Source organism: Tachyglossus aculeatus, chromosome 6 (genome assembly GCF_015852505.1).
Source record: "Tachyglossus aculeatus isolate mTacAcu1 chromosome 6, mTacAcu1.pri, whole genome shotgun sequence".
NCBI lineage: Eukaryota > Metazoa > Chordata > Mammalia > Monotremata > Tachyglossidae > Tachyglossus > Tachyglossus aculeatus.
Window position 1 is genome coordinate 44,618,452 of NC_052071.1, and position 26,833 is coordinate 44,645,284.

General features: G+C 44.6%; 1 protein-coding gene across 1 annotated transcript; it reads left to right on the forward strand.

Annotated features, from left to right (window-relative positions):
* Nucleotides 1–3,885: 3,885 nt before the first annotated feature.
* On the forward strand, nucleotides 3,886–26,833 carry LOC119930061. Its single transcript, XM_038748503.1, has 10 exons — nucleotides 3,886–4,042; nucleotides 4,907–6,349; nucleotides 13,045–13,137; nucleotides 15,999–16,103; nucleotides 19,658–19,767; nucleotides 21,467–21,661; nucleotides 23,354–23,516; nucleotides 24,027–24,192; nucleotides 25,096–25,190; nucleotides 26,581–26,833. The coding sequence occupies exons 1-10, from the start codon at nucleotides 3,886–3,888 to the stop codon at nucleotides 26,664–26,666; spliced, it is 2,613 nt and encodes an 870-aa protein (XP_038604431.1). The 3' UTR covers nucleotides 26,667–26,833.

Here is a 26,833-nt window from a genome sequence, read left to right on the forward strand (position 1 = left end):
GTCTTCGGCCAAAACTGACCTGGCCTTGGACACTAACCAAGGTGAATGGTCATCAGTTTGGTTAGATTCCAAGCAAGTCACGGAAGCTGCCCAGATTTTACAGTGATGCGCTGAATGTTATGAAACGAAATGTCTCAAAGAATTTGAAATTATTAGGGAGAATTCAGTTTTCTCATTTGTTTTCTCATCTATAAGAAGGAGACAATAAGATGCCACTCCACTCAGTTCTCAAGACTAGTGAAGATGTCTAGTTTTGAGAAGTCCAAGCCAGAGACTGACTAACAGGGTTTCTACCATTTCTAATGATATTCATCTGATTGACAGGCTCATCCTAAGACTGTATGCCGTCTGTAATGTGGCTATATGAGGAGCATATTTGACTTACATTGCTGTAGGTGGTTCCCCTGAACTCACTATCTGCTAATTTTTTGTTGTAGTTTGTTTATTTTAGAGGGATCCGGGAGGGTATTGGCTTGGAAGTCTGAGGACTTGCGTTCTAATCTCAGATCTGCTACTCATCTGTTGTGTGACCTTGGATGGGTCGCAACTTCCCTGCACCTCAGTTACTTTATCTGTACAATGGATGTTAAATATACTCTCTCCTACTTAGACTATGAGCTCCATGTGGAACAGAGACTGTGTCCAACTTAATTATTTTGTATCTACCAGCACTTCGTACAATACCTGGCACATAGTAAGTGCTTAACGAGTACCATTAAAATCAAAAGATTGGATTCAAAGATGGCTGAAATCAGAGATCATCAAGCTCTATGACTCTTTCCATTTATTCATTCGTTCATTCTATCATTTATTCATTCGTCAGAACGTTCAGATGAGTTCAGAGTTCTGTCCTGGTCACTGGGGGAAGTTAGGAAATAATCATCAGTGTGTTTACTCAGTGTTTAACATCTGAGAAGAACTGTTCTAGAGGCTGGGATTGATATAAAACAATCAGATTGGAGACCTTCCTCATCCCCAGTCCCCCAAGGGACAGGAACCATGTCTAATTTCCACCCTTTGTGTTCTCCCCGAGTGCTTACAGCATGGCTCAGTGGAAAGAGCCTGGGCTTTGGAGTCAGAGGTCATGGGTTCAAACCCCAGCTACGCCAATTGTCAGCTGTGTGACTTTGGGCAAGTCACTTCACTTCTCTGGGCCTCAGTTACCTCATCTATAAAATGGGGATTAAGAGTGTGAGCCCCATGTGGGACAACCTGATCACCTTGTATCCCCCCCAGCGCTTAGAACAGTGCTTTGCACATAGTAAGCACTTAACAAATACCACCATTATTATTATTATAGTGTTCTGCATAAAGCAAGCTCTTGATAAACACTATTACTATTACACAGTCTCTCTCCCACCCAGGGTTTGCAGTCTTAAAAGTCAAAGTCCTTTTTCTCAAGGAACTTTCAAAAATATTGGAAAAATGGGATTAATGGGATATGCAACATATTACGAGGGAAAATGGCAGTGGCAGAGCTAAAAGAGCAAGAAGAGAAATGCATGGGTGACTTCTAAAATGTTGGATGGCAGTCCTGCAGAATCCCAGGATCAGGATAACGTGGCCTATAGCATTCACCTTGTGTCCAGTGTCATGGCCCCTGCATTGTGCTACAGTGAAACAGAATTGTATTGTGGGAAGAATGTTCCCTAATTCTGTTGTCACAGTCTATCCAAAACATATGAGCACATGTTTTTGAACAGCTGAGAAGCAGCATGGTCTAGTGAAAAAAGCATGGGCCTGTGGCTCAGAAGAGCTAGGTTTTAAACCCAGTTCCACCATTTAACCGTTCTGTGACCTTCTCTGTGACTCAGTTTCCTCAACTGTAAAAATAGGGACAGGGTACCTGTTTTCCCTGCACCTCAGACTATGAGCCCCATGTGGGTCAGGGACTCTGTCCAGTCTACTTATAGTGTAGCTAACCCAGTACCTACTACAGTGCTTGGCACATAGTAAGTATTTAAGTACTATTACTATCATTATTATTATCATCATTATCATTATTAAGCACTTAGGAGAGTACAATTAAACAGAACGGGTAGACACAAGGACCCTACAATCTAGTGGGTGAGACAAAAATGTATCTAAATAAATATCGAGAAATGTGAAATGTGAAAGGAAGTTAAAGGCAGATTGACTAGAGTAGACAGGCAAAGTTAATGCTTAAAAAGAGAAATCAGACAGTAAAGACAAGCATATTGATCAGGAACCTAGAGCTTGACTTAACATGTTTGACAGCTAAAAGCCAAAATAGATTTCTTCTAGGTTCCTTCTCTTTTCCTTGTCTTGTCTTATGCCGTTGAGTCATCTCCAACCCATAGCAATGTCATAGACACATTTCTCCCAGAAAGCCCCACCTCCATCTGCAATCATTCTGGTAGCGTAACCCTAGAGATTTCCCTCGAGTTTGGTAAAAATCCAGAAATAGTTGACCATTGCCTCCTTCCTCACAGTTAACTCGAGTCTCTGCCCTCGACTCTTTCCCATGCTGCTCCTGCCTGGCACTAGAGAGATTTGACTTGTAGCAGATCGTCTTCCACTCTCTAGCCACTGCCCAAGCTAGGGATGGAATGGATACGCCTCTCCTTGACTCTCCCTCTCATAGTCGAGACTGCTGGAGTACTGGAAACTCTCCAGGTGCAGCCCTGAGAGGGGTTTCTTTTCCTTAGGGTGCCTAAAATAGCTTTGCTCCATCCCTGCCCACTCTTCCTATGCTAGTGTTACTCCCAACTCCAGCCCTGTGGTCCTGAAAGACAGCAGGACTATGACCCTCAGAGAGTTTAGTCACTCGGTGATATTTCTTAAGTGGTTCTGTGTTCTCTGCACTGTACTAAGTGCTTGGAAAATTATGACACCATTCCTATACCATCCCCGTACAATGTTATCCCTGTCCTCAAGGAGCTTACAACCTACAAGGTGGAGTCAAATGTTTGATAACACCCCTTACTAACATGCCTATCTCACCTTCAGCCTCTGTCTCTTGGAATGCCCTCCCTCTTCATATCTGACAGACACTAACTTTCCCCACTTTTGAAGCCTTACCAAAGGCATATCTCCCCCAAAGGCCTCCCCTGACTAAGCCCTCTTTTCCTTTTCTTCATCTCCCTTCTACATCTCCCTGACTTGCTCCCTTTATTCATCACTCCCACCCACCCCAGTCCCACTGCACTTATGTACTCCTCTGTAATTTATTTATTCACATGAATGTCTCCCCTTCTAATAATGATAGTACTTGTTTAAAGGGTTCTATGTGCCAAACACTGTTCTAAGTGCTCTAGACTGTAAGCTCACTGTGGGCAGGGAATATATCTGTTAGATTGTTTTATGTTTCTCTCCCTAGAGCTTATTACAGTGCTCTGCACACAGTAAGCGCTCAACAAATACCATGGACTGACTGACTGACCCCTGAGGTGCCATTCTGGTGATACAATTGGAGCTAGTGATATTCATTCATTCATTCACTCATTCATTCAATCATATTTATTGAGCACTTGCTGTGTGCAGAGCACTGTACTAAATGCTTGGAACGTACAATTCAGCAACAGATAGAGACAGTCCCTACCCAATGATGGGCTCACAGTCTAGAAGGGGGAGACAGACAACATAATAAAACACCATCAAAATAGATAAATAGAATTATAGATATATGCACATCATTAATAGAATAAATAGACTAATAAATATGTACAAAAATACAAAAATGCTGTGGGGAGGGGAAGGAGGTAGGGCAGAGGGAGGGAGTGGGAGTGATGGGGAGTTGGGGAGGAGCAGAGGAAAAGAGGGGGACTCAGTCTGGGATGATTAAATGATTAGCTACAGGTTTTCCTCCTCCGAGCTCAACGTCACACCCGTCTTCTTGTTCTTCTCTGTCAGATCTGAAGAAAAATGTCAAGCCCAGAAGGTTTTGCAGCTGTGTTTTACAGTGAACCCTCAGTCTTGGGCTTCCTAGCCAATGTCATCAGCGCCTTGCTCGTGTGCTTGCAGAATTTCTTCTGGACTTACACCAGCATCCAACCCCAGGGGATTGAAAACATCCTCGCAGGTAAGGAGGGTTCATCATGAGAAGCAGCATGGCCTAGTGGCAAGAACACGGGCTTGGAAATCAGAGGACATGGGTTATAATCTCGGTTCTGCCAGTTGTCTGTTGCGTGACCTTGGACCAGTCACTTCACTTCTCCATGCCTCAGTTACCTCATCTGTGAAATGGGGATAATAATAATGATGGCATTTATTAAGCGCTTACTATGTGCAAAGCACTGTTCTATGCACTGGGGAGGTTATAATGTCCCACGGGGGGCTCACAGTCTTAATCCCCATTTTACAGATGAAGTAACTGAGGCACAGAGAAATTAAGTGACTTGCCCAAAGTCACACAGCTGACAATTAGTGGAGTTAGAATTCGAACCCATGACCTCTGACTCCAAAGCCCATTCTCTTTCCACTGAGCTGCGCTGCTTCTCTATGAAGACTTGGGATGAAGACTTGGAGCCCCATGTGGTTCAGGGACTGCGTCCCACTCGACCTGCTTGTGTCTACCCCAGCACTTACTACAGTGCCTAGCACATAGTAAGCTATGTGCTAGCTTACTATGACTGTGACCTAGACTTATGTGATTTATGACTGTTACTTAGACTGTGAGCCCACTTTTAGACTGTGAGCCCACTTTTAGACTGTGAACCCACTGTTGGGTAGGGACTGTCTCTGTATGTTGCCAATTTGTACTTCCCAAGCGCTTAGTACAGTGCTCTGCACATAGTAAGCACTCAATAAATACGATTGATGATGATGATAGTAAGCGCTTAACAAATACCACAATTATTATTGCTATTATTCTCTTAGGCTAACATTTGGCAGTCCTCACACATGTTGTCATTTGCACAATCTTTCCACCTCTGCTTTCCTGTAGGGGTCCACCTTATTCTGATAGGAGGGTTCTCCCAGCTGTTGGCGGGATTCCTCTCGTTCCGGAAATACGACCACCTGGGCGGGACGGCATTTCTGGCTTTCGCTGGTCTGTGGAGCAGCTACGGGGCCACTCGAATCATTTCAGGGGCCTACCCCCTCCACACCAACCTGAGCGATGCCGCTCTTCATCATTCAACGGCCACCGCCATTCCGACCGTCAGGGAGGACGTGCTCCCGGGGCTGGTGGCTTATATTTTCATCTCGTTTATCCTGGCCTTCTGCTCGGCCACCGTGAACTACGTCATGCCCTTCGTCTTTGGGGCCATAACCCTCACCCTTGTGTTTGAGACAGTGGGCCTGTTTGGAGCGTGGGCCTTGGTGGTGTCTGGGGTCCTGGAGCTGGTCATCGTCATCTGTGGGCTTTACGGCGCTTCCGCTCTCCTGTTCAAGGGCATCACCCAGAGGTTTGTACTCCCCGGGTTCGGAAACCCTCTTTTCAACGTCTTGCTGTTGGGGTCTGCCAACCTCACCTCCTCCAAGAGCATCGGCGAAGAGAAGAAGAAGAACACAAAGTACGCTGAGCCCATGGCCCTGAGCAACTTGTGTGACACCATCTCCCCTTTCGTATTTGCCTTCTTCTGCTTTGGATATTCAGACGTCTTCTACCTCGGGGCGGTGTGGATCACCATCAACTCCTTCGGTCAGCTCCTCTCCAGCTATTACGGCTACTTGCGAGACGATGCCTATCACACGACCAAGTTTGGAGTTCATAGCCTTTATTGGCTGGTGCAGTCGTGGGAACAGTTCACCCTGACGGTTTCCATCAGGTCCCAGGATGTGCAGGGGAGCAGGGAGGGAATGCTTGGGGATTGGTTTTTCTTGATCGTCGCCTGCACCCTCTCCCTGGCGTCTTTCAATAAGGATGTTTTAGAGGTCGTCCAAAATGGCCTCTTTGTGCTCCTAACTATATCCACTATCCATCAGATACCAGTCAAGGAAGGGTACATATTCTTTGGTGTCGCTTGCTGCCTCTTCTTAGCCGCTTCCCTGTATGCCACTTTCGCTCGCCTCATTAACTCCATTGGCGAAAAGGCCCTGGTCCCTGTTGGTCCCCAGCTGGTATCAAGTGCGACCCTTGAGAAATTCCTAGGCTTTCTCAAAAGCCGCCTCACCGGAACTCAGGATTTCTCAGATACTACCAGCTGTCAGGTTTCTGAGGCCTTGTTCTACATCTGCAATGGAATGGCTGCCCTCTCCGCCATCCAAGGCGCTCCGAACGATCCCGTTCGGCAACACCTCGGTATCCCCGCCGTGCTGATTCCCGGAGCCGTATTGCAGCTGTATGTGGCCAGGATTCAAGTCCAGAGAGGGAGAAGGTTTGGGGCGGTCCTGCCTTTCTGCTACGCGGCCATCTGGGCGACCTGGACCTGGCTTCGATTTGCAGGTAAGTTATCAGTTCCTCTTTTTCTCAGCAATAGTGGAGAGCTCTCTTCTCCCCAGTGTCTTGGAATAAGTGAAGGGTTTAGAACTAGTCAATCAATCAATTAATCAATTGTATTTATTGAATGCTTACTGTGTGCAGCACATAATAATAATGATAATGGCATTTGTTAAGCGCTTACTATGTGCAAAGCACTGTTCTAAGCGCTGGGGAGGATACAAGGTGATCAGATTATCCCACATGGGGCTCACAGTCTTCATCTCCATTTTACAGATGAGGTAACTGAGGCCCACAGAAGTTAAGTGACTTGCCCAAAGTCACACAGCTGACAATTGACAGAGCTGGGATTTGAACCCATGACCTCTGACTCCAAAGCCCGTGCTCTTTCCATTGAGCCATGCTGCTTCTCTGCACAGCACATCATACTAAGAGCTTGGGAGAGTAGAATATAGCAGTGTTACGGACACATTCTATTCTCGGCTCTGTCACTTGTCTGTTGTGTGACCTTGGGCAAATCACTTCACTTCTCTGGGCCTCAGTTCCCACATCTGTAAAATGGGACTGTGAGCCCTATGTGGGACATGGACAAGGACTCTGTCCAACTGGATTAATTGGGGTCTGCCCCAGTGCTTAAAACAGTGCCTGGCACATAGTAAGCTCTTAATAAATACCACAATTATTATTGTTGTTATTATTACGATTACATTCCTTGCTCATAATGTGTTTACAGTCTAGAGGACACTCATTTCACTCCAGTAATTATGCAGATGCGCCTGGCTTGGAAATTTCTGATCTTCTGCCTCTGGATAGACAAAAATGTTCTTTTAGTAGCCTGAAAGCCTGAATGTGTTCTCCCGGGTACCTACCAAGAAGTGACATATGCACTGGAGAGAAACTGCCTTCTTGATTATTGGACAGAATTTGAACTTGCCCAAAGAAAGGAATGGTTTGTGCTAGGCAAGAGTAAAATGATAATTTCACTAGTTCACATTTTGGAACTCCATTCATTCATTCATTCAATCGCAGTTATTAAGCGCTTACTGTGTGCAGAGCACTGTACTAAGCGCATGGGAAGTACAAGTTGGCAACATATAGAGACTGTCCCTACCCAACAGTGGGCTCACAGTCTAGAACTCCACTCTCTTCAGGGGAGGAAATGAAGATGTCAATAAGCACCGTGACCTGAAGACACAGGCCTCGGAGACAGAAGGACCTGGGTTCTAATTCCAGCTCCGCCACTTGTCTGCTGTGTGACCTTGGGCAAGTCATTTCACTTTTCTGGGCCTCAGTTCCCTCATTCGTAAAATGGGGATTAAGACTGTGAGCTCCACAAGGATTGTGTCCAACTTGATGAGCTTGTATAGACATCAACACTTAGAACAATACTCGACACAAAGTAAGCACTTAACAAATACCATCATCAGCATCAACCCTAAGCTTTTGATACTGACTTCAAGCAGACAGCCTGAAGAGCAGGGCATGGATGAGGGACAAAGCAGGTAATGCTAGAACATTTCCTCAGCCCATGCCTGGAGCTGACTTTTCGAGTGGTCGATTGTCGTAGACAAAAATACAGTTGTGATGATAGCAGAAAATTCCTTCAGGAAAAGCTGGGAGTAACCTGAACTCCTCGGAGACTCTGCAGGGAAAGAGGGCTTTAATAAACAGCCTGTTGTGCTTTCCTTAGCCCCAAGGAGAGAATTATGCTTCTTTACTTAGATCATTTTAATACCTCCCAATAGGAGAGGAGTTGTTTCATAGTAAGAATTTGGAAATGGGCTGATGCTAATGGGGGATTCATTTTCAGGTCGGTACCCACTTGAGGCAATTGTAGTCAATTCCTTTCTCCTAGATACCCTTTTCAAATTTGCATTTCATTGTCTCCATGACCTGTAGAAGAACAGAATGAGGAAAAACACCTACGGTTTGCTGGGGTCTTAAGGCTCAAATAATTTGAAATCAAAATGCTCTGAGGGAAGGAGAAAGGTTAGGTCACAGCTATAAAATCTATGATGAGCTCAGAGGGATTCTTCAAGAGGAAGGGAGGGGAATGATGAACTGCAGGGAGGGAAGAGAAGGAAGGAGGAGAGAAAAGGGAAAGAGAAATGAGGGTTGGGGATGAAATGAGTAGAGAGGGGGGAGATGGGAAGAACATCTAATTTAATATGTGGAATTAAACCTGAAAAGGGATATTAGGATCAAGGCAAATTTTCTTTGGGAGTGCTTTCCCCAGCAAAGTGCTTACTATGTGCCAAGCACTGTTCTAAGCATTTGGGTAGGTACAAGTTAATCAGGTTGGACGTAGTCCCTGCCCCACATGGGGCCCATGTTCTTAATCCCCATTTTACAGATGAGGTAACTGGGGCACAGAGAAGTTAAGTGCTCTGCACACAGTAAGTGCCCAATAAATACGATTGATTGTGACTTGCCCAAAGTCACACAGCAGACAAGTGACAGAGCCGGGATTAGAACCCCCATCTTCTGCTCTTGTTATGTGGCCATGCTGTTCCCCAGGGAGAGACATCTCCTCTCCTGGTCAGAATGGCCTTCATCCCTGGACTGAGGCAAACTTTGAGCAGGGTATTGTCTTTCAGTGGTTTTTCTGTAAAACAAAAGCTGCCTCTAAGGGATTTCCTCACTAAGGCTTCAAAGGGGAACAAATCTACTGGGAAAAGCCCTGGAAATTAACTTTCACTTTTTACCACAAATAAACATGGAAATCCACAGATCAGCATCCCTGCCGAATTGTCCGCAGACTGAAGGGGTCCCAGTTCGGTCACAGGCCTGGAAATCAGCGGAACCTAGTCTCTGCCACTTCTCTGATATGTGACCTTGGCCAAGTCATTTGACTTCTCTGCGCCTCAGTTACCTCATTTGTAAAATGGGAATTAAAATCATCCCAATTATCTTGTAACTACACCAGTACTTAATACAGTGCCTGGTACATAGTAAACACTCAACAAATACCATTAAAAGCTATAGTTCGGTGGTATTTGTTGAGCTCATGCTGTGCAAAGCATTGTACTAAGCACTTGGGAGAGTAATAATAATAATGATGATGGCATTTGTTAAGCGCTTACTATGTGCAAAGCACTGTTCTAAGCGCTGGGGGGGATATAACATGATCAGGTTGTCCCACGTGGGGCTCACAGTCAATCCCCATTTACAGATGAGGTAACTGAGGCTCAGAGAAGTTAAGTGACTTGCTCAAGGTCACACAGCAGACATGTGGCAGAGCCGGGACAGTATAGAGGAGCTGGTAGACATGACCCCTGCCCTCTAGAAGCTTTCAGTCTAGTTCATACAGCGCTTTCTTGGAACACCAGTATTTCTGTCCATAAATGCTCCAGCCTGATCCCCTCCCCTAATGGAGTGTCATCCTAATTTAGGCCTAGAGAGAATCTGTGAGAAGTTCTTTTAACCACAGAATTCTTGTTGGAGCCTTACTCTCTGCCCCCCAAAATTAGACTAAAATTCTGGGTGGCGATGATGATGGTGGTGGTGATGATGACGATAATGAACTTTCCCATGATGCTAAATCCTTGAATTTCGAGATTCATCTGAGTGACTCTACCACACCCACTGGGTAAACAGAGTCAGCTCATTAGGTAATTATAATGGGGCCGTTATGACCTTGCTACCTCACAATCTCGAAGCTACCTATGGTAACCAGTAGCAAAATTAAGACAAGAGCGCAGGTCTAGTGATTCCTAGAAGAATTCACCTTCCTCAAGGCGACACTCTTATATAGGACCCTGATAGATTTATAGAGCCTTTGCACATAGTGTGTACATGCATGCAGAGAAGCAGCGTGGCTCAGTGGAAAGAGCACGGGCTTTGGAGTAAGAGGTTACGGGTTCAAATCCCAGCTCCATCAACTGTCAGCTGTGTGACCTTGGGTGAGCCACTTAACTTCTCTGTGCCTCAGTTCCCTCTTCTGTAAAATGGGGGTTAAGACTGTGAGCCCCCCGTGGGACAACCTGATCACCTTGTAACCTCCCTAGTGCTTAGAGCAGTGCTTTGCACATAGTAACTGCTTAATAAATGCCATTATTATTATTATGCATAACCATAAGAAGCAGCATGGCCTAGAGGAAAGAGCATGGATCTGAGAATCAGAGAACTTGGGTTGGAATTCTGGCCCTGCCAGTTGCCTCCTGTGTGACCTTGGGCAAGTCATTTAACTTCCCTGTTCCTCAGTTTCCTCACCTGTCAAGTGGGGATTCAATCCCTGTTTTCCCTCCCATTTAGAATGCAAGCCCCATTTGAGGCAGAGACTCTGTCCGACTTAACTTGCGCTTAGAACAGTGCTTGACACATAGTAAGCGTTTAACAAATACCAAACACCATACTATGTCATTCGTCCTCCAGCCTGATTTCAAGGCATAAAATAGTGCCTGATTTCAAGGCATAAAATAGTGCCACGACTAATCATTTTCCTGTGACAATGCATTGCCCTCTTGCATCTCAGGGCCACACTGAACCTAGGTGATGGGAATAGGGCTTGTCATTTTTTTATGGTATTTGTTAAATGCTTACTATTACCAGGCATTGTACAAAGTGCTGGGGTAGATGCAAGCTAAACAGATTGGACCCAGTCTCTGTCCCGCATGAAGCTCACACTCTAAATCCTCATTTTACAGTTGAGGTAACTGAAGCACAGAGAAGTTAAGCAACTTGCCCAAGGTCACACAACCAACAAATGGTAGAGCTGGGATTAGAACCCAGGTCCTTCTGATGCCCAGGCCCGGGCTGTAGCTACAAGACAACGCTGCTTCCCTCAGCTTGTTTCTAATGATGTGAGAAGTGGGCTTTTTGTGAGGGGAAAAAGCCCAAGGATTAAGTTGAACTTTGCAAATAAACTGCAAAAAGCCTCCCAGTTCCCCCCATCTCCCCCGCCAACTTTCCCCCCCACTTTTGGGCAAGAGTTTGTCAAGGATCTCCAAAAAGCACCCAGGCAGAATTAGCATCTTCCCAAGTGGCTCAGTATATGACACTAATCATCATTAGGGATGCTCCCCAGAGGAGTTCGTAAGGTGAGTAAATTTAGGAGTCACAATTTATTTCTTAATTCATGGTTGATGTGATATTCAGAGTTAATCTGAAATGACTCCAATATCAAGGAGTTTATATTCCTGCGCACCAAACCCTTCATTTTCTTCCCTTCCCCACAGCACCTGTATATATGTATATATGTTTGTACATATTTGTTACTCTATTTATTTATTTATTTATTTTACTTGTACATATCTATTCTATTTATTTTGTTAGTATGTTTGGTTTTGTTGTCTGTCTCCCCCTTTTAGACTGTGAGCCCACTGTTGGGTAGGGACTGTCTCTATATGTTGCCAACTTGTACTTCCCAAGCGCTTAGTACAGTGCTCTGCACACAGTAAGCGTTCAATTAATACGATTGATGATGATTGATGATGATGACATTTATTGTCTTGTAGTCTGAGACTGCAATAGATTACCCTGTTTAGCAGGTTTGCTTAGATCACTGCCATCAAATCACCCTTGAGTCTGCTTGTTGGCATAGTTTACGAGGTAAGAAAACATTACCTAAATGGTCGGGGCTGTGGTATGCTTTCATAGTATTCCCTTTCTTTAAAGAGAGCATGCAGATAATTTCATTTTAATAATAATAATAATAATAATAATAATGGCATTTGTTAAGTGCTTACTATGTGTAAAGCACTGTTCTAAGTGCAGGGGGGGATACAAGTTGATCAGGTTGTCCCACGTGGGGCTCACAGTCATTCTCCCCATTTTACAGATGAGGTAACTGAGGCTCCGAGAAGTTAAGTGACTTGCCCAACGTCACACAGTGGACATGTGGAGGAGCCGGGATTCGAACCCATGACCTCTGACTCCAAAGCCCGGGCTCTACTCCACTGAGCACAAATGGTTGTGATTTCCTTTTTCCCTGGATAGACACGTGACCACATGTTCATTTTTCATTAGTTCTGAAAATAGCCTTACAATATAATAATAATTAGTAATGTTTTCTTAAGCGCTTACTACGAGCCAAACACTACACTAAGCACCAAGGTAGATTCAAGATGATCACATTGGATACGGTGAATAAAACACAGGCCTGGAAGCCAGAGGAACTGGGTTCTGATTCTGCTCCACACTTGCCTGCTGTGTTACCTTGGGCAATTCACTTAACTTCTCTGTGCTTCAGTTTTTTCAACTGTAAAACTGGGAGTCAATAGAAGGGAGTCAATAGAGAAGCAGCGTGGCTCAGTGGAAATCAATCAATCGATCAGTCATATTTATTGAGCGCTTACTGTGTGCAGAGCACTGTACTAAGCACTTGGGAAGTACAAGTTGGCAACATATAAGAGCAAGGGCTTGTCAGAGGTCATGGGTTCTAATTCCGCTCCACCACTTGTCAGCTGTGTGACTTTGGGCCAGTCACTTAATGTCTCTGTGCCTCAGTTTCCTCAACTATAAAATGGGGATTAAGACTGTGAGCCCCACGTAGGACAATCTGATTTCCTTGTATCCCCCCAGTGCTTAGAACAGTGCTTGACACTTAGTAAGTGCTTAACAAATACCATAATAAAAATACCTTTTCACCCTCCTACTTAGATGGTGAACTTGTATCTACCCCAGTGCTTAGAACAGTGTAGAAATTGCTTAACATATGTCAATAAAAAATGGGGTTCATCTGCTGCTATTGTCTTTTTCAGGTCATCTGCTGAACATCAATCCTGAGAGTGATGGAGGATTCACAGCAGGGGCTGTTGCCTTTTTAGTGGTCAACGTCTTTTTGATCCTCTTGGGTAAGATTCCATGACAGGAGTATTCAGGTTAAGGGGATTTTCTGCCAATCTCTCACTGTTCTGGACCCAATTACATGATATTTCTATAGATGATTAATGCTGAGTTTCTGGCATTTTACTAACACCATGTCAGTTTTGCCCTCTTGAATAGTAGTAATCTGTGCAAACAGCAGACAACTATTTGTGCTTATAATAATAATAATAATGGCATTTGTTAAGCACTTACTATGTACAAAACACTGTTCTAAGAGCTGGGGGAGATACAAGGTGATCAGGTTGTCCCACGTGGGGCTTACAGTCTTACAGAAGCAGAGTGGCTCAATGGAAAGAACACGGGCTGTGGAGTCTGAGGTCATGGGTTCAAATCCTGGCTCTTCCAATTGTCAGCTGTGTGACTTTGGGCAAGTCACTTAGCTTCTCTGTGCCTCGGTTCCCTCATCTGTAAAATGGGGATTAAGACTGTGAGCCCCCCCGGGGGACAAAGTGATTACCCTGTAACCTCCCCAGTGCTTAGAACAGTGCTTTGCACATAGTAAGCGCTTAATAAATGCCATTATTGTGATTATTATTATTATCCGACCCACAAACTTCCTTCCACCTCTCCGCCTTCCCAGCTTCCCTCTGTTCTTGGACACTCCAGGATAAAAAGTGAAGTGATGACTTGAGTTACCAGATGATGTCATCCACACCGCCATTTACTGAGTCCCTACTGGGTGCAAAGCAGGGTAGTACGTTCTTGGGAGAGTGTAATACATAACAAAAAGATGCACTTTTAACAAGAGGGGCAAAATGGCCTAGTAGAAAGAGCATGGGACCAGGAGAGAGAGGACCTGGGTTCTTATCCCGGCTCTGCCACTTGTCTGCTGTGTGTGACCTTACTTGTACTTCCCAAGCGCTTGGTACAGTGCTCTGCACACAGTAAGCGCTCAATAAATACGATTGATTGATTGATTGATTGACAGAGCACTTGCTTCTCTGTGCCCCAGTTACCTCATCTGAAAAATGGGGATTCAATCTGACTGCTTGAGAGCTCACCTCCTCCAAGAGGCCTTCCCAGACTGAGCCCCCCCTTTTCCTCTGCTCTTCCTCCCCTCCCCATCACTCCCACTCCCTCCCTCTGCCCTGCCCTCTTCCCCTCCCCACAGCACTTGTGTATATTTGTACGTATTTATTACCCTATTTGTTTTATTAATGATGTGTATATAGCTATTATTCTATTTATCCATTCTAATGGTATTGACACCTGTCTACTTGTTTTGTTTGGCTGTTTCTTTCCCCCTTCTAGACTGTGAGCCCATTGTTGGGTAGAGACTGTCTCTATCTGTTGTACTTTCCAAGCATTTAGCATTCCAGTGCCCCTGGAAGATCTGTTTGATAAACAGGTAATTGGCTACAGTGCTCTGCACACAGTAAGCGCTCAATAAATACGATTGATTGATTGATTGATTGCAGTGCTCTGCACACAGTAAGCACTCAATAAATATGACTGAATCAATGATTCAATGTATGAACTCCTTGCTACTTGGACTGTGATCTACGTGTGAGACAGGGACTGTGTCCAACCTGACTATCTTGTATCTACCCCAGCAGTTACTACAGTGCTTGGTACATAGCGGGCACTTAATGAGTACCATTAAAAAAATGCAGTTCCTTCCCTCAAGAAGCTTACTCTCAAATATTCTTTATGGTATTTGTTACGTGCTTACTATGTGCCAGGAACTGTATTAAGTGGTGGGGTAGTTAAAGGATAATCAGATTGGACACAGTCCCTGTCCCACATGGAGCTCATGGAGCTCGCAGTCTTAAACCCCATTTTACAGATGAGGGCACTGAGGCACAGAGAAGTTAAGGGACTTGCCCAAGGTCACAGAGCAGACAAGTGGCAGAGCTGGGATGATGATGATGATGATGATGGTGATGATGATGATGATGGTATTTGTTAAGCGCTTACTATGTACCAAGCACTGTTCTAAGTTCTGGGGGGGATAAGGGTAATCAGGTTGTCCCACATGGGGCTCACAGTCTTAATTCCCATTTTACATATGAGGTAACTGAGGCACAGAGAAGTTAAGTGACTTGCCCAAAGTCACTCAGCTGAGAAGTGGCAGAGCCAGGATTAGAACCCAGGTCCTCTGACTCCCAGGCATGCTTTTTTCACTAGGCCACACTGTTTCTCAAGCATGGAACATCCTTCAGTTTAAACCCTTTCTTTGGATTTGTTTGTTTTAAGTAAAGATTGCTAGATTGCTAGATTGTTAGAGAAGCAGCTTGGCTCAGTGGAAAGAACCCGGGCTTTGGAGTCACAGGTCAGGGGTTCTAATCCCGGCTCCGCTAATCGTCAGCTGTGTGACTTCGGGCAAGTCACTTAACTTCTCTGTGCCTCAGTTCCCTCATCTGTAAAATGGGGATGAAGACTGTGAGACCCCCAGGGGACACCTGATCACCTTGTAACCTCCCCAGCGCTTAGAACAGTGCTTTGCACACAGTAAGGGCTTAACAAATACCATTATTATTATTATTTTTAAAGATGGCTCAGATTTAGGACATAGGGGTTCCTCGCTCTGCTGTTGTGCTTATATATCTTTAGGATGGCCCCTTATTTCATGACTTTATTTCTTTGCCCCTGGAAGATCTGTTTGATAAACAGGTAATTGGCTACATTGTGTTTATTTCATATTATCTTTTCTTCTGTTTTGTATAAACTGAACAAGCACCACTCCCGAAATCACCCAACCCACAGAAAAAAACGACTTGTCCAATAGTCTCAAAATTGAAACGCATCCAGCCTAATCTAAGATATGGAAATGCATTTGGTTGCAATGAAATATCTCCTAATATGAACCTCTTTTCATTTCTTACAGCTTCCCAATCCTACTTAGTGTTGCTCCTTCTGACTTTAAACATGGAGATCTTGATTGTCTGTTTCCTTCTTTTCACCCTGGAAAGATTACCTCTGCCCCTTGAGAGTAAGTATCGAAAGTGGAAATCACTTCCCGGGAGATGAATCAATCAATCAATCATTCAGTGTTTCAGTGATGAATCAATCAATCTTATGTGTTTACCGTGAGCAGAACACCAAACTAAGCACTTGGAAGAGTACAATACTGCAGAGAGGGGAGACGTGTCTCCTGCCCATAAGGAGCTTACAGTCTAGAAGGGGGGACAGATATTAAATTACATTAAATAAATAAATTAAATACATTAAATAAATTAAATAAAGAGAAATCCAAGTGCAGAGGTGACACAGAAGGAAGCGAGAGTAGGAGGAATGAGGGCTTAGTCAGAGGAGGCTTTTTGGAGGAGATGTGATTTTTACTAAGGCTTTGTGGATGTGCAGGGTGGTCTGTCATGCTTGAGGGTCTTTTTTTATGGCATTTGTTAAGCTCTTACTATGTGCAGAGCACTGTTCTAAGCGCTGGGGGGGATGCATGGTGATCAAATTGTCCCACGTGGGGCTCACAGTCTTAATCCCCATTTTACAGATGAGTTAACTGAGGCTCTTGTCATTAGCTCTCAATTGGTAATGAGCTCAGTTTCTTCTGGGCTCACTCAGAATTTGAATAAGGCACTACTGATGGATTTTAAGGCAAGTCAAATGAACAAATGTTCATGGAAGCCACAGGATGCAAAGGGGTTTGATAAGCCCTTGAAATACCTAAAATTATAATAATAATGATGGCATTTATTAAGCACTTACTATGTGCAAAGCACAGTTCTAAGCGCTGGGGAGGTTACAAGGTGATCAGGTTGTCCCACGGGGGGCTCACAGTCTTCATCCCCATTTTACAGATGAGGGAACTGAGGCACAGAGAAGTCAAGTGACTTGCCCAAAGTCACACAGCTGACAACTGGTGGAGCCGGGATTTGAACCCATGACCTCTGACTCCAAAGCCCGGGCTCTTTCCACTGAGCCACGCTGATAAAAGATTGGATAGAATCCCATTCTCAATTTGATTTCAGTCAATAGGTTGCTGTCCCCCGGGTGGTTAGCTAGAAAGACAGAGGTATGATAAAGCAGGAAAAGGTTTATCTGTGATGGAACATTTCATCATCATCATCATCAATCGTATTTATTGAGCGCTTACTATGTGCAGAGCACTGTACTAAGCGCTTGGGAAGTACAAATTGGCAACATATAGAGACAGTCCCTACCCAACAGTGGGCTCACAGTCTAAAAGGGGGGAGAGAGAGAACAAAACCAAACATACTAACAAAATAAAATAAATAGAATAGATATGTACAAGTAAAATAAATAGAGTAATAAATATGTACAAACATATATACATATATACAGGTGCTGTGGGGAAGGGAAGGAGGTAAGACGGTGGGGATGGAGAGGGGGAGAGGAAGGAAGGGGCTCAGTCTGGGAAGGCCTCCTGGAGGAGGTACCTCTGTAATAATAATAATGATGGCATTTATTAAGCAGTTATTATTAGTTATTTATTAAGCAGTTATTAAGCAAAGCACCGTTCTAAGCGCTGGAACTGGTAGTCTCCATAAAGGTAATATTAATGAGATAGACCTCGATCATTCTTCTCATCCCTTTGAACCGTGGCAGGGGTGTAGAACAATCAGTCAAGGAATCTTGGACGGTTGTTAGTTACCATTTGACAAATAGGATGGAAAAAGGGAGACTCAGCGTGGCCTGGAAGAAAGAGTCAGAGGACCTGGGTTCTAATCCCAGATCCGCCACTGGTTTGCTGTGCGACCTTGGGCAGTCAGTCGTATTTTTTATTGATCAGTTCTGTCTGCAGAGCACTGTCCTAAGTGCTTGGGAGAGTACAATACAACCGAATTAGAAGACTTGGTCCCTGCTTACGTTGAGCTCGCAGTGCAGAGAGGGAGACAGACATTAATATAAATACATAAATTACTACTGTGCATTATAATGGTATTTATTATAATGGTATTTATTAAGCGCTTACTATGTGCAAAGCACTGTTCTAAGCACTGGAGCACTGTTCTAAGTGCTGGATTAGTGCTATGGGGCTGGGGGAAGGGTGAATGAAGGGTGCAAGTCATTTGACTTCTCTGTGCCTCAGTTTCCTCGACTGTAAAATGGGAATTCAATACCTGTTCTCCCTCCTACTTAGCCTGTGAGCTTCGTATGGGACTGGGACTCTCCCTGACCTGATTATCGCGTATCTACTTAGACCAGCTTGTACTTCCCAAGCACTTAGTTCAGTGCTCTACACACAGTAAGCACTCAATAAATACGATTGAATGAATGAATGAATGAACAGTGCTTAACACAGAGTAAGGGCTTAATAAATACCATAATTATTATTATTATGAAATCAGTCAATCAATCAATTGTATTTATTGAGCACTTACTGCGTGCAGAGCACTGTACTAAGCTCTGAAAAGAACAGAGGACTGGAAGTTAAGAGACTTGGGTTCCACGCCTGATTCTAGCGCCTGCCTGGTGTGACTTTGGGCAAGTTACTTAACTTTTCTGTGTTTCAGTTTCCCCATCTTTAAAATGGAAGCAAAATGCTGTCCTCTCTCCCCCTCGTCCCCCTCTCCATCCCCCCATCTTACCTCCTTCCCTTCCCCACAGCACCTGTATATATGCATATATGTTTGTACAAATTTATTACTCTATTTATTTATTTATTTATTTTACTTGTACATATCTATTCTATTTATTTTATTTTGTTAGTATGTTTGGTTTTGTTCTCTGCCTCCCCCTTTTAGACTGTGAACCCACTGTTGAGTAGGGACTGTCTCTATATGTTGCCAACCTGTACTTCCCAAGCGCTTAGTACAGTGCTCTGCACACAGTAAGCGCTCAATAAATACGATTGATTGATTGATTGATTGATTTGGGACAAGGGGCCTTGTCCGATCGGATTACTTTACTTCTACTCTAGCGCTTGGTACATTTTGTTTTGTCTTACGCTGTCGAGTTGTCTATGACCCATAGCGATGCCATGGACACACCTCTTCCAGAATGCCCCACCTCCATCAACAATCATTCTGGTACTGGATCCATACAATTTTCTTGGTAAAAAATATGGAAGTGGCTTACCATTGCCTCCTTCTGTACAATAAACTTAAGTCTCGTGTCACTGCTGCCCAGCACGGGTGAGTTTTGACTTGTAGCAGGTTGCCTTCCACTTACTAGCCACTGGGCAAGCTAAGAATAGAATGGATAGGCCTCTGCTTGACTCTCCTTCCCATAACCGAGACTGTTAGAGGACTGGAAACTCTCCAGTTGCGACCCTGAGAGGGGAGCTTGGTACACAGCAAGTGCTTAATAAATACCATCATAATCATCATATTATGAGACTGCAGTTGTGTGAACTCTTTAAAAAGCTCGATTTTATTTGGGGGAGACAAATAGCTGATCAAATCAGTAGGATCAAGGGACTGGGTGTACTTTGGAGCGTCATTTTAGACTTCAAAATATATTCAAGAAGTGAATTTTCCCTTCCTCCCCCATTACAGAGCTCTGTACTGCCTCAGAGGTCAGGAAGTATTTGCTGACCAACCTCTTTGATCTGCTACTGTTTTGCAGTTGCGATGTTAGCTCTTTTCTGTGCTATCTGCATCTACGGGACTTTGGCCTCTCTCGTCAACTGCGTATTTGGCAAAGATCTTCTTCTGATGGGACCCTCTCTCTTCCTGGTAAGAGTCATTTCTTATGATGATGAATCCACCGCATTCATCACCAAGAATACACAGGAGCTGCAGTGGGACAGGAGGGTGGGAGGGGCAGACATAAGTGACTATGTCTTTGGGACTCCTGAGAGAGGCAGAGGGAAGCGTCCAGTCGTACAAGCCTCCTCTTCCGCTAAAGCCTAGACGTCTGCGGGTGTGGATGAAATTTAGCAAGGGGATGGGATCGGTCTTTGGGTTTCCATCGGCTTAAACAGGCACGGAACACCACAGGATTTTCCCAGTAAACAATCTGAATCAGGGACAGGGCAGCCCTTTTTTCCAGACTGGAAGTGGAAAATGTCTCACTGCCTATTTTTAGCCCTTGTGGTCCTCGAATAGTTGTCTCGGTTAAGATTTAAAATGAACATGGTCCCTGTACTTGGGGCTTTTAAGTTAGGCTGACAGATCGTTACTCAGTCTCCCTGGGGCCGACTTGATTTGCCCATCATTAGCATACATTTGCATGTCGTGTTCAAACTCTCCTGGCTCTTAAGCATATGAAATTAAAAAGAGAGGATTAATTCAGTCAGTGATATTCAGACTCGATATTTGGAGCTTGACACACCTGAAGTAGACAAAAAGGACATTTAATCTCTGGTTGTTGAAGAGACGGGAAAGACGTGGCTATTTCAAGGATAGAGAAGCGGCGTAGCCTAGTGGGTAAAACATGGGGCTGGGAGTCAGAGAACCTGGGTTCTAATCCCACCTCCGCCACTTGTCTGATGTGTGACCTTGGGCAAGCCACTTAAATTCTCTCGGCCTCAGTGACTTCCTATGTAAAAGGGGGATTAAGACTGTGAGCCCTATGTGGGACAGGGACTGTGTCCGATCTGATTAGCTTGTATCTGTCCCAGGTACAGTGCCCAACACATAGTAAGTGCTTAAAAAGTACCATTAAATATAAGGACAAGGAGATTGGGGTGAGACTCCTTTGCCCGTAATGCTTTGTCTGGTCCTCTCTCTTCTTAGTGATGTAGGGATATTAATAATAATTGTGGTATTTGTTAAGTGCTTACTATGTGCCAAGCACTGCACCAAGTGTCAGAGTAGATACAAGATAATTAGGTCAGGCACAATCGCTGCCCACAGTCTAAGTGGAAGGGAAAACAGGTATTAAATCTCCATTTTGCAGGTGAGGAACCTTAAGCGTGGAAAAGTCAAGTGACTTTACCAAAGTCACATAGGAAGTCAGTCATGGAGTCAGGATTAGAACCCAGGTCCTCTGGCTCCCAAGCCCGTGCTCTTGCCAATAGGCCATGTGGTTTCTCACCTTTCTCACCTTTGCACTTTCCTGGCACTGGGAGCGGATGGAACCTCTTCTCTGGTCCTCTCTCTTCCCAGTGATGTGGGATTGGCTGGGAACAGTCCTAGGACCCAGCTGTGGCCATGAGCTGACCAAGAAGTTAGAAGAAGTTAGTAAGAAGTTAGAAATAATGGTCACCTGGCACTACCCTGTCAGGAAGCTTGTAAGATCAGCTTCTAGAGCCTGATTTTCCCTTACTGGGCTTTGGGGCATCATCACCTCCAAAGGCACTTACAGGCTGGACATTTGGCGAGGGCCTGTAGAACAAGGTAAAGAATTTACGCAGGGGTAGTTCCAATACTGATATCAGACAAGGTTTATCCAATTACTTACGGGCTTTCCGGGTTCCGTTCTCTCTTCCAGGGGAAGAAACGGAAACAGGAAACCAAATTATCACCACCATGTGTGTGCCCTCTCTCCCATCGGACCAGCAGTTTGAGGATCATCGCAAAGCTGTTGGATGATGGAGGGGTGTGCGGAGTACCCACCGACACGGTATACGCCCTGGCAGCCTCATGTAAACACTCAGAAGCCATTGAGAAGATCTACAGAATCAAGGTACCCACCCTGTTTCGGCGATCCTCGCCTCTGTCTAAGATTTTCTGCCTAAAAATCAGTCATCCAGGTCTGTAGCCAGGTACACTATGTTAGAAGCGTCCCACACTCCAGCACTTAGTACAGCGCTCAGTGCTTTGTCATAACAATAACTGTGGTATTTGTCAAGTGCTTACTCTGTGCCAGGCACTGTACTAAGTGCTGGGGTGGATACAAGAAAATCAGGTTGGACACAGTCTCTGTCCCACATGGGGCTCACAGTCTTAATTCCCATTTTAAAGATGAGGTAGCTGAGGTACTGAGAAGTGAAATGACTTGCCCAAGGTCACACAGCAGACAGGTGGCAGAGTTGGGGCTAGAACCCTTTTGACTCTCAGGCCCATGCTCTATCCACTATGCCGTACTGCTTCCCAACAGTGCCGAGCACTAAATACAGTGCTTGGCACATAGTAAGCACTTAATAATAATAATAATAATTATTATTATTATTATGGTAATTGTTAAGCACTTACTATGTGCCAAGAACTGTACTGAGTGCTGGGGTAGATACAAGATAATCAGGTTGTCCCGCATGGGGCTCACAGTCTTCATCCCCATTTTACAGATGAGGTAACTGAGGTACAGAGAAGTAATACAAGGTAATCAGGTTGTCCCACATGGGGCTCCCAGTCTTCATCCCCATTTTACAGATGACGTAACTGCGGCACAGAGAAGTGATACAAGGTAATCAGGTTGTCCCACGTGGGGCTCACAGTCTTCATCCCCATTTTACAGAAGAGGGAACTGCGGCACAGAGAAGTTAAGTGGCTTGCCCAAGGTCACACAACAGGCAAACAGTGGAGCCGGGATTAGAACCCATGTCCTCTGACTTCCAAGCCTGTGTTCTTTCCACTAAGCCACGCTGCGTCTTATTATAATTATTATTATTAAGTCAAAATACAGTTAACAGGAGCCTGCTCTAAGATGAGACACAGTCCCTGACTCACATGGGGCTCCCAGTCTTAGGGGATGGGAGAACAGGAATTGGATTCCCATTTTATAGATGAGGAAACAGGGGTGCAGAGAAGGTAAGATACTTGCCCAGGGTTCGATAGCATACGAATGGCGAAATCGGGATTTAAACTCAGGTTTTCTGACACTCTGGCCTATGCTCCTTCCAGCTCCTTCCTTATGTTTATTTGGCTTGCTTGTTGTTTGTTTGTATTTGTTTTTAATGGAATTCATTGAGCGCTTAGTACATTCCAGGTACTGTACTAAATTCTGGGGTAGACACGAGCTGATCAGGTTGAACACAGTCCTTGTCCCATATGGCTCACAACCTTAGTCCCCATTTGACAGGTGAGGTAACTGAGGAACAGAGAAGGTCACAAGCCAGACAAGTGTCAGAGTTGGGATTAGAAATCCAGATCCTCTGACTCTCAGGCCTGTGCTCTTTCTACTAAGCCTCACTGCTTCTCTCTCTTCTCTCTGAAGCTGAAATTTGCCCAGAGGGTGGGATTGTAGGCTTAGTTTGGGGCCTGTTGGGCTTTCTTCCCTAGTTCCTGCTAGCAGTGAGATCCTGAACAATTTTCCAGCACTGACTGATTCTTGGGAGCTAATGCAGAGATTCCCGTAGCAATGTATTTAATCCAGTACCTCCCGAATACCCTTTCTCTTTCTAAATATCGACTGTCTTCTCCCTCTTATTTTTGACAGGACAGACCTCAAGACAAGCCTATCTGCATCTTCATCTCCAATTTAGAACAGTTGCGAGCTGCCAATCCTCCCTTCACCCCCCTGCTCTGGGACTTCATGGCCAGCATTTATCCTGGAAGCATTGGCTGCATTGTCAAGAAGGGAGAATGGGTGAAGAAGTTGGGTGAGAGAGCTGGGAGTTTTTCTCACCCTCCAATTTCCTCTCTGAACATTATATTTGTGGGCAATTTGGTTTTATCTCCTCACCCCAACCTTCCAGGAAGTGAGTCAAGGTGCAGAATGCGTCTTAGGAGAAAGACCAACATAGACAACTTATAGGAACAATATATACAACAATATAGGAAGCAGCTTGGCTAAGGGAAAAGAGCACGGGCCCGGGAGACAGAAGATCTGTGTTCTAATCCCAGCTCCACCACTTGCTTGCCGGGTGACCTTGGGAAAGTTACTTAACTTCTCTGAGCCTCAGTTTCATCAACCTTCAAATGAATATAATACCTGTTCTCCCTCAAACTTAGACTATGAGCCCCATATGGGACAGGGATTGTGCCCAACCTGATTACCTCGTATTCACCCCAGTGCTTAGAAAAGTGTTTGACCCACAGTAAGCTGCTTAACAAATACCATGAAAAAAACCCTTTAATTTTCAGAACTTCTCTTCCCCATCGTCTCCCAGGTGTCGGAGCTGGTTTTGACCGAGTGGGCACCAAAGACAGCATCATGATTCGAGTGCCTGACCAGACGGTCGTGGTCCACCTCGTTGAAATGACCGGCCCCCTGGCCGTCACCTCGGCCAACCCCAGTGGAGAGAGCGACAGCACCCATCACGAAATGGTCATCTCGTGAGTGCCCCTGAGGCCGCAGCTCTTTGGAACTAGGGCCTGGGAAATCCACCAGAACATTTTTCAAAACAGAAACAACCTCTTTCTCTCTCTCCCACCTAGAAGCCGCGGTGGCTCAACACAGACCTTCTGTCCCCTCCTCTCCACCAGACGGAAAATTCATCTGGGTTAGAAGAGAGGGAGAATAGTTCACCTCATTGAACTGAGTTTGCTTGCTAAGTTACCACAGATACATAATAATAAAATAGGGTAGTTCCCTTTTCTTTATTGCTAAGAGAAGGATAAACTAAAAGTCCTCAACCCACATCTTAGGTCCTTCTTAGGAAGCCTCTTAGGAAACCTTAGGAAGCCCCACTTTTTTTACTGTCCGTTTCCAAGGGTCACATAGGATCAGTTCCATCCAGGACCTACAGTGATATATTGCAATGAGGAGGAAATAGCCAAGGTGATAATATGCATTCCAGCACACTGGGCAAGAACTGACAGTTCTTAATTAACACTGGCTATTTCTCTAGCCCCATGTCCATCTGATCACAGACAAAGTAGCATTTAATTAAAGCATTGCATGGTCCAGGAGCTGGCGGGGGAGGGTTTCATTTTGAAGAGAATCAGAGGAAGATGGCAAAATAAAAAGGAAGTCACAAATTGGTATTATGTCCACACATGACTTAGAGATCCATAATGAACTTTTTGCCTTGCTATAATGCCTTTTGACTCAAAGCTCCAGGATCTTTATGAATTCAGTCTTAATTAGTTAAGTAAGCTAAAGTCTTACTAGTCACACTTGATTGGATTTGGGTTACATTAACTTCATGCTCTTATAATGGTTACCGGAGCAGAGATGGCAAGATTTTTTTTCCTTCTTAGTCTGACGAGCATCTGATTTCTTTCCTTTCCTATCAGTCGCCTTGGACACAAACTAGAGGGTGTTCTTTGTGACGGAGAGTCCGATGAAGTGCTGGCATCCACTGTGGTCAATTGCCTGAGAATAGAAGAAGGTAACTCGGAGTAATTTCATTGTGCTCTGGAGAATCGTTCCTATCCTCTCCGGCTCCTCTCAGGTGCTGTTGCCAAGAGAGCTTAGTACAGTGCTTCACACACTGTAAGCACTCAATAAATATGATTAATTGAAATACAATTGAAACGAAACAGCTAACCACAAGCTACAGCTCAGAGTCATGGTCATCAATAAATCATTCAGTCAGTCATATTTTAGAGAAGCAGCACGGCTCAGTGGAAAGAGCCTGGGCTTTGGAGTCAGAGGTCATGGGTTCAAATCCCGGCTCCGCCACTTGTCAGCTGTGTGACTTTGGGCAAGTTACTTGACTTCTCTGTGCCTCAGTTCCCTCATCTGTAAAATGGGGATTAAGTCTGTGAGCCCCACGTGGGACAACCTAATCATTTTGTATCCTCCCCAGTGCTTAGAACAGTGCTTTGCACATAGTAAGCGCTTAATAAATACCATCATTATTATTATTATTATTATAGAGTGCTTGCTGTGTGCAGAGCATTGTACTAAGCGCTTGAAAAGTACAATTTGGCAACAGATAGAAACAATTCCTACCCATCAAGGGGCTCACAGTCCAGGAGGGGGAGACAGACAACAACACAAAACAAGCAGGCAGGCAACAATTTGATGATGATGGTATTTGTTAATTGCTTACTATGTGCCAAGAACTGTTCTAAGCACTGGGGTAGAAACAAGGTAATCAGGTTGTCCCACGTGGGGCTCGTGGTCTTAATCCCCATTTTACAGATGAGGGAACTGAGGCACAGAAAAGTTAAGTGACTTGCCCAAGGTCACACAGCTGATAAGTGGCGGAGCCGAGATTGCTGAGCACTTACTGTGAGCAGAGTCCTGTCACGACATTTGGTTAGACAATGCAGGGAGGGCTGACCCGGGGAATTGGGTTCATGGAATGGGAGCAAGGGGGAAGACAGGAGCACCGAGAAGGTGCTACTGATCTACTCGGGTGACCTTACCCAAATCCTCAGGAAAGCAATGAAACTAAAATAGATGTTCAGACCGATTAGATATTGGTGGAAGGAATAGGATTGGGTCATTTTGCTACTTTACACAGTTTTACCTGAAATCCTTCCCAGTCAAAGCTTCGCTCAGATCAAAGGCTTAAGATCTGGAGAAAACTTCAGGGCCAAAAAATCTGCCTTCTGACAGGAAGGCAAGCTGGGGATCTGAAGGGAAATTCCAAGAACTATTTTCTCTTTTATTTCCTTGAATTAGGCCCTGGTAAGTGGACATTATTGTGTTCTCAGATCGTTAAACTACGCAAGATGCAATTTTTATAACTACAAATGAATTGATTTATTTTTAACAGGAATAAGATTTATCTCTCCATCATATTTCTTCCCCTCTCTCTTCCTCCCCAGGCACCATCACCATCCTGCGGGAAGGCTGTGTGCCAGCGGCCAAGGTGATGCAAATATTTGAACAAGCAAAAAGCCGAGCAATATGAATCCAAGGGGCAAAAAGAATAATGCTCTTCAGTACACCTAATACCGGAAACCAAAGTCTTGTCTGAAACACCGCTATCCATTTTTGGTACATTCTCCAGGCCGCAGATATATAATATTTTGCTGTTCCTTCTTCTTCACTCTGAAACATGTCTTAGATAATAATAAT

Bases quoted from the DNA above. Each gene is read 5' to 3' on its own strand.
- LOC119930061 (XM_038748503.1), top strand. From the start codon at position 3,886: ATGTCAAGCCCAGAAGGTTTTGCAGCTGTGTTTTACAGTGAACCCTCA. The intron at 6,350-13,044 runs GTAAGTTATCAG...TGTCTTTTTCAG, and splicing joins GACCTGGCTTCGATTTGCAG to GTCATCTGCTGAACATCAAT. The intron at 23,517-24,026 runs GTGAGAGAGCTG...ATCGTCTCCCAG, and splicing joins AGAATGGGTGAAGAAGTTGG to GTGTCGGAGCTGGTTTTGAC.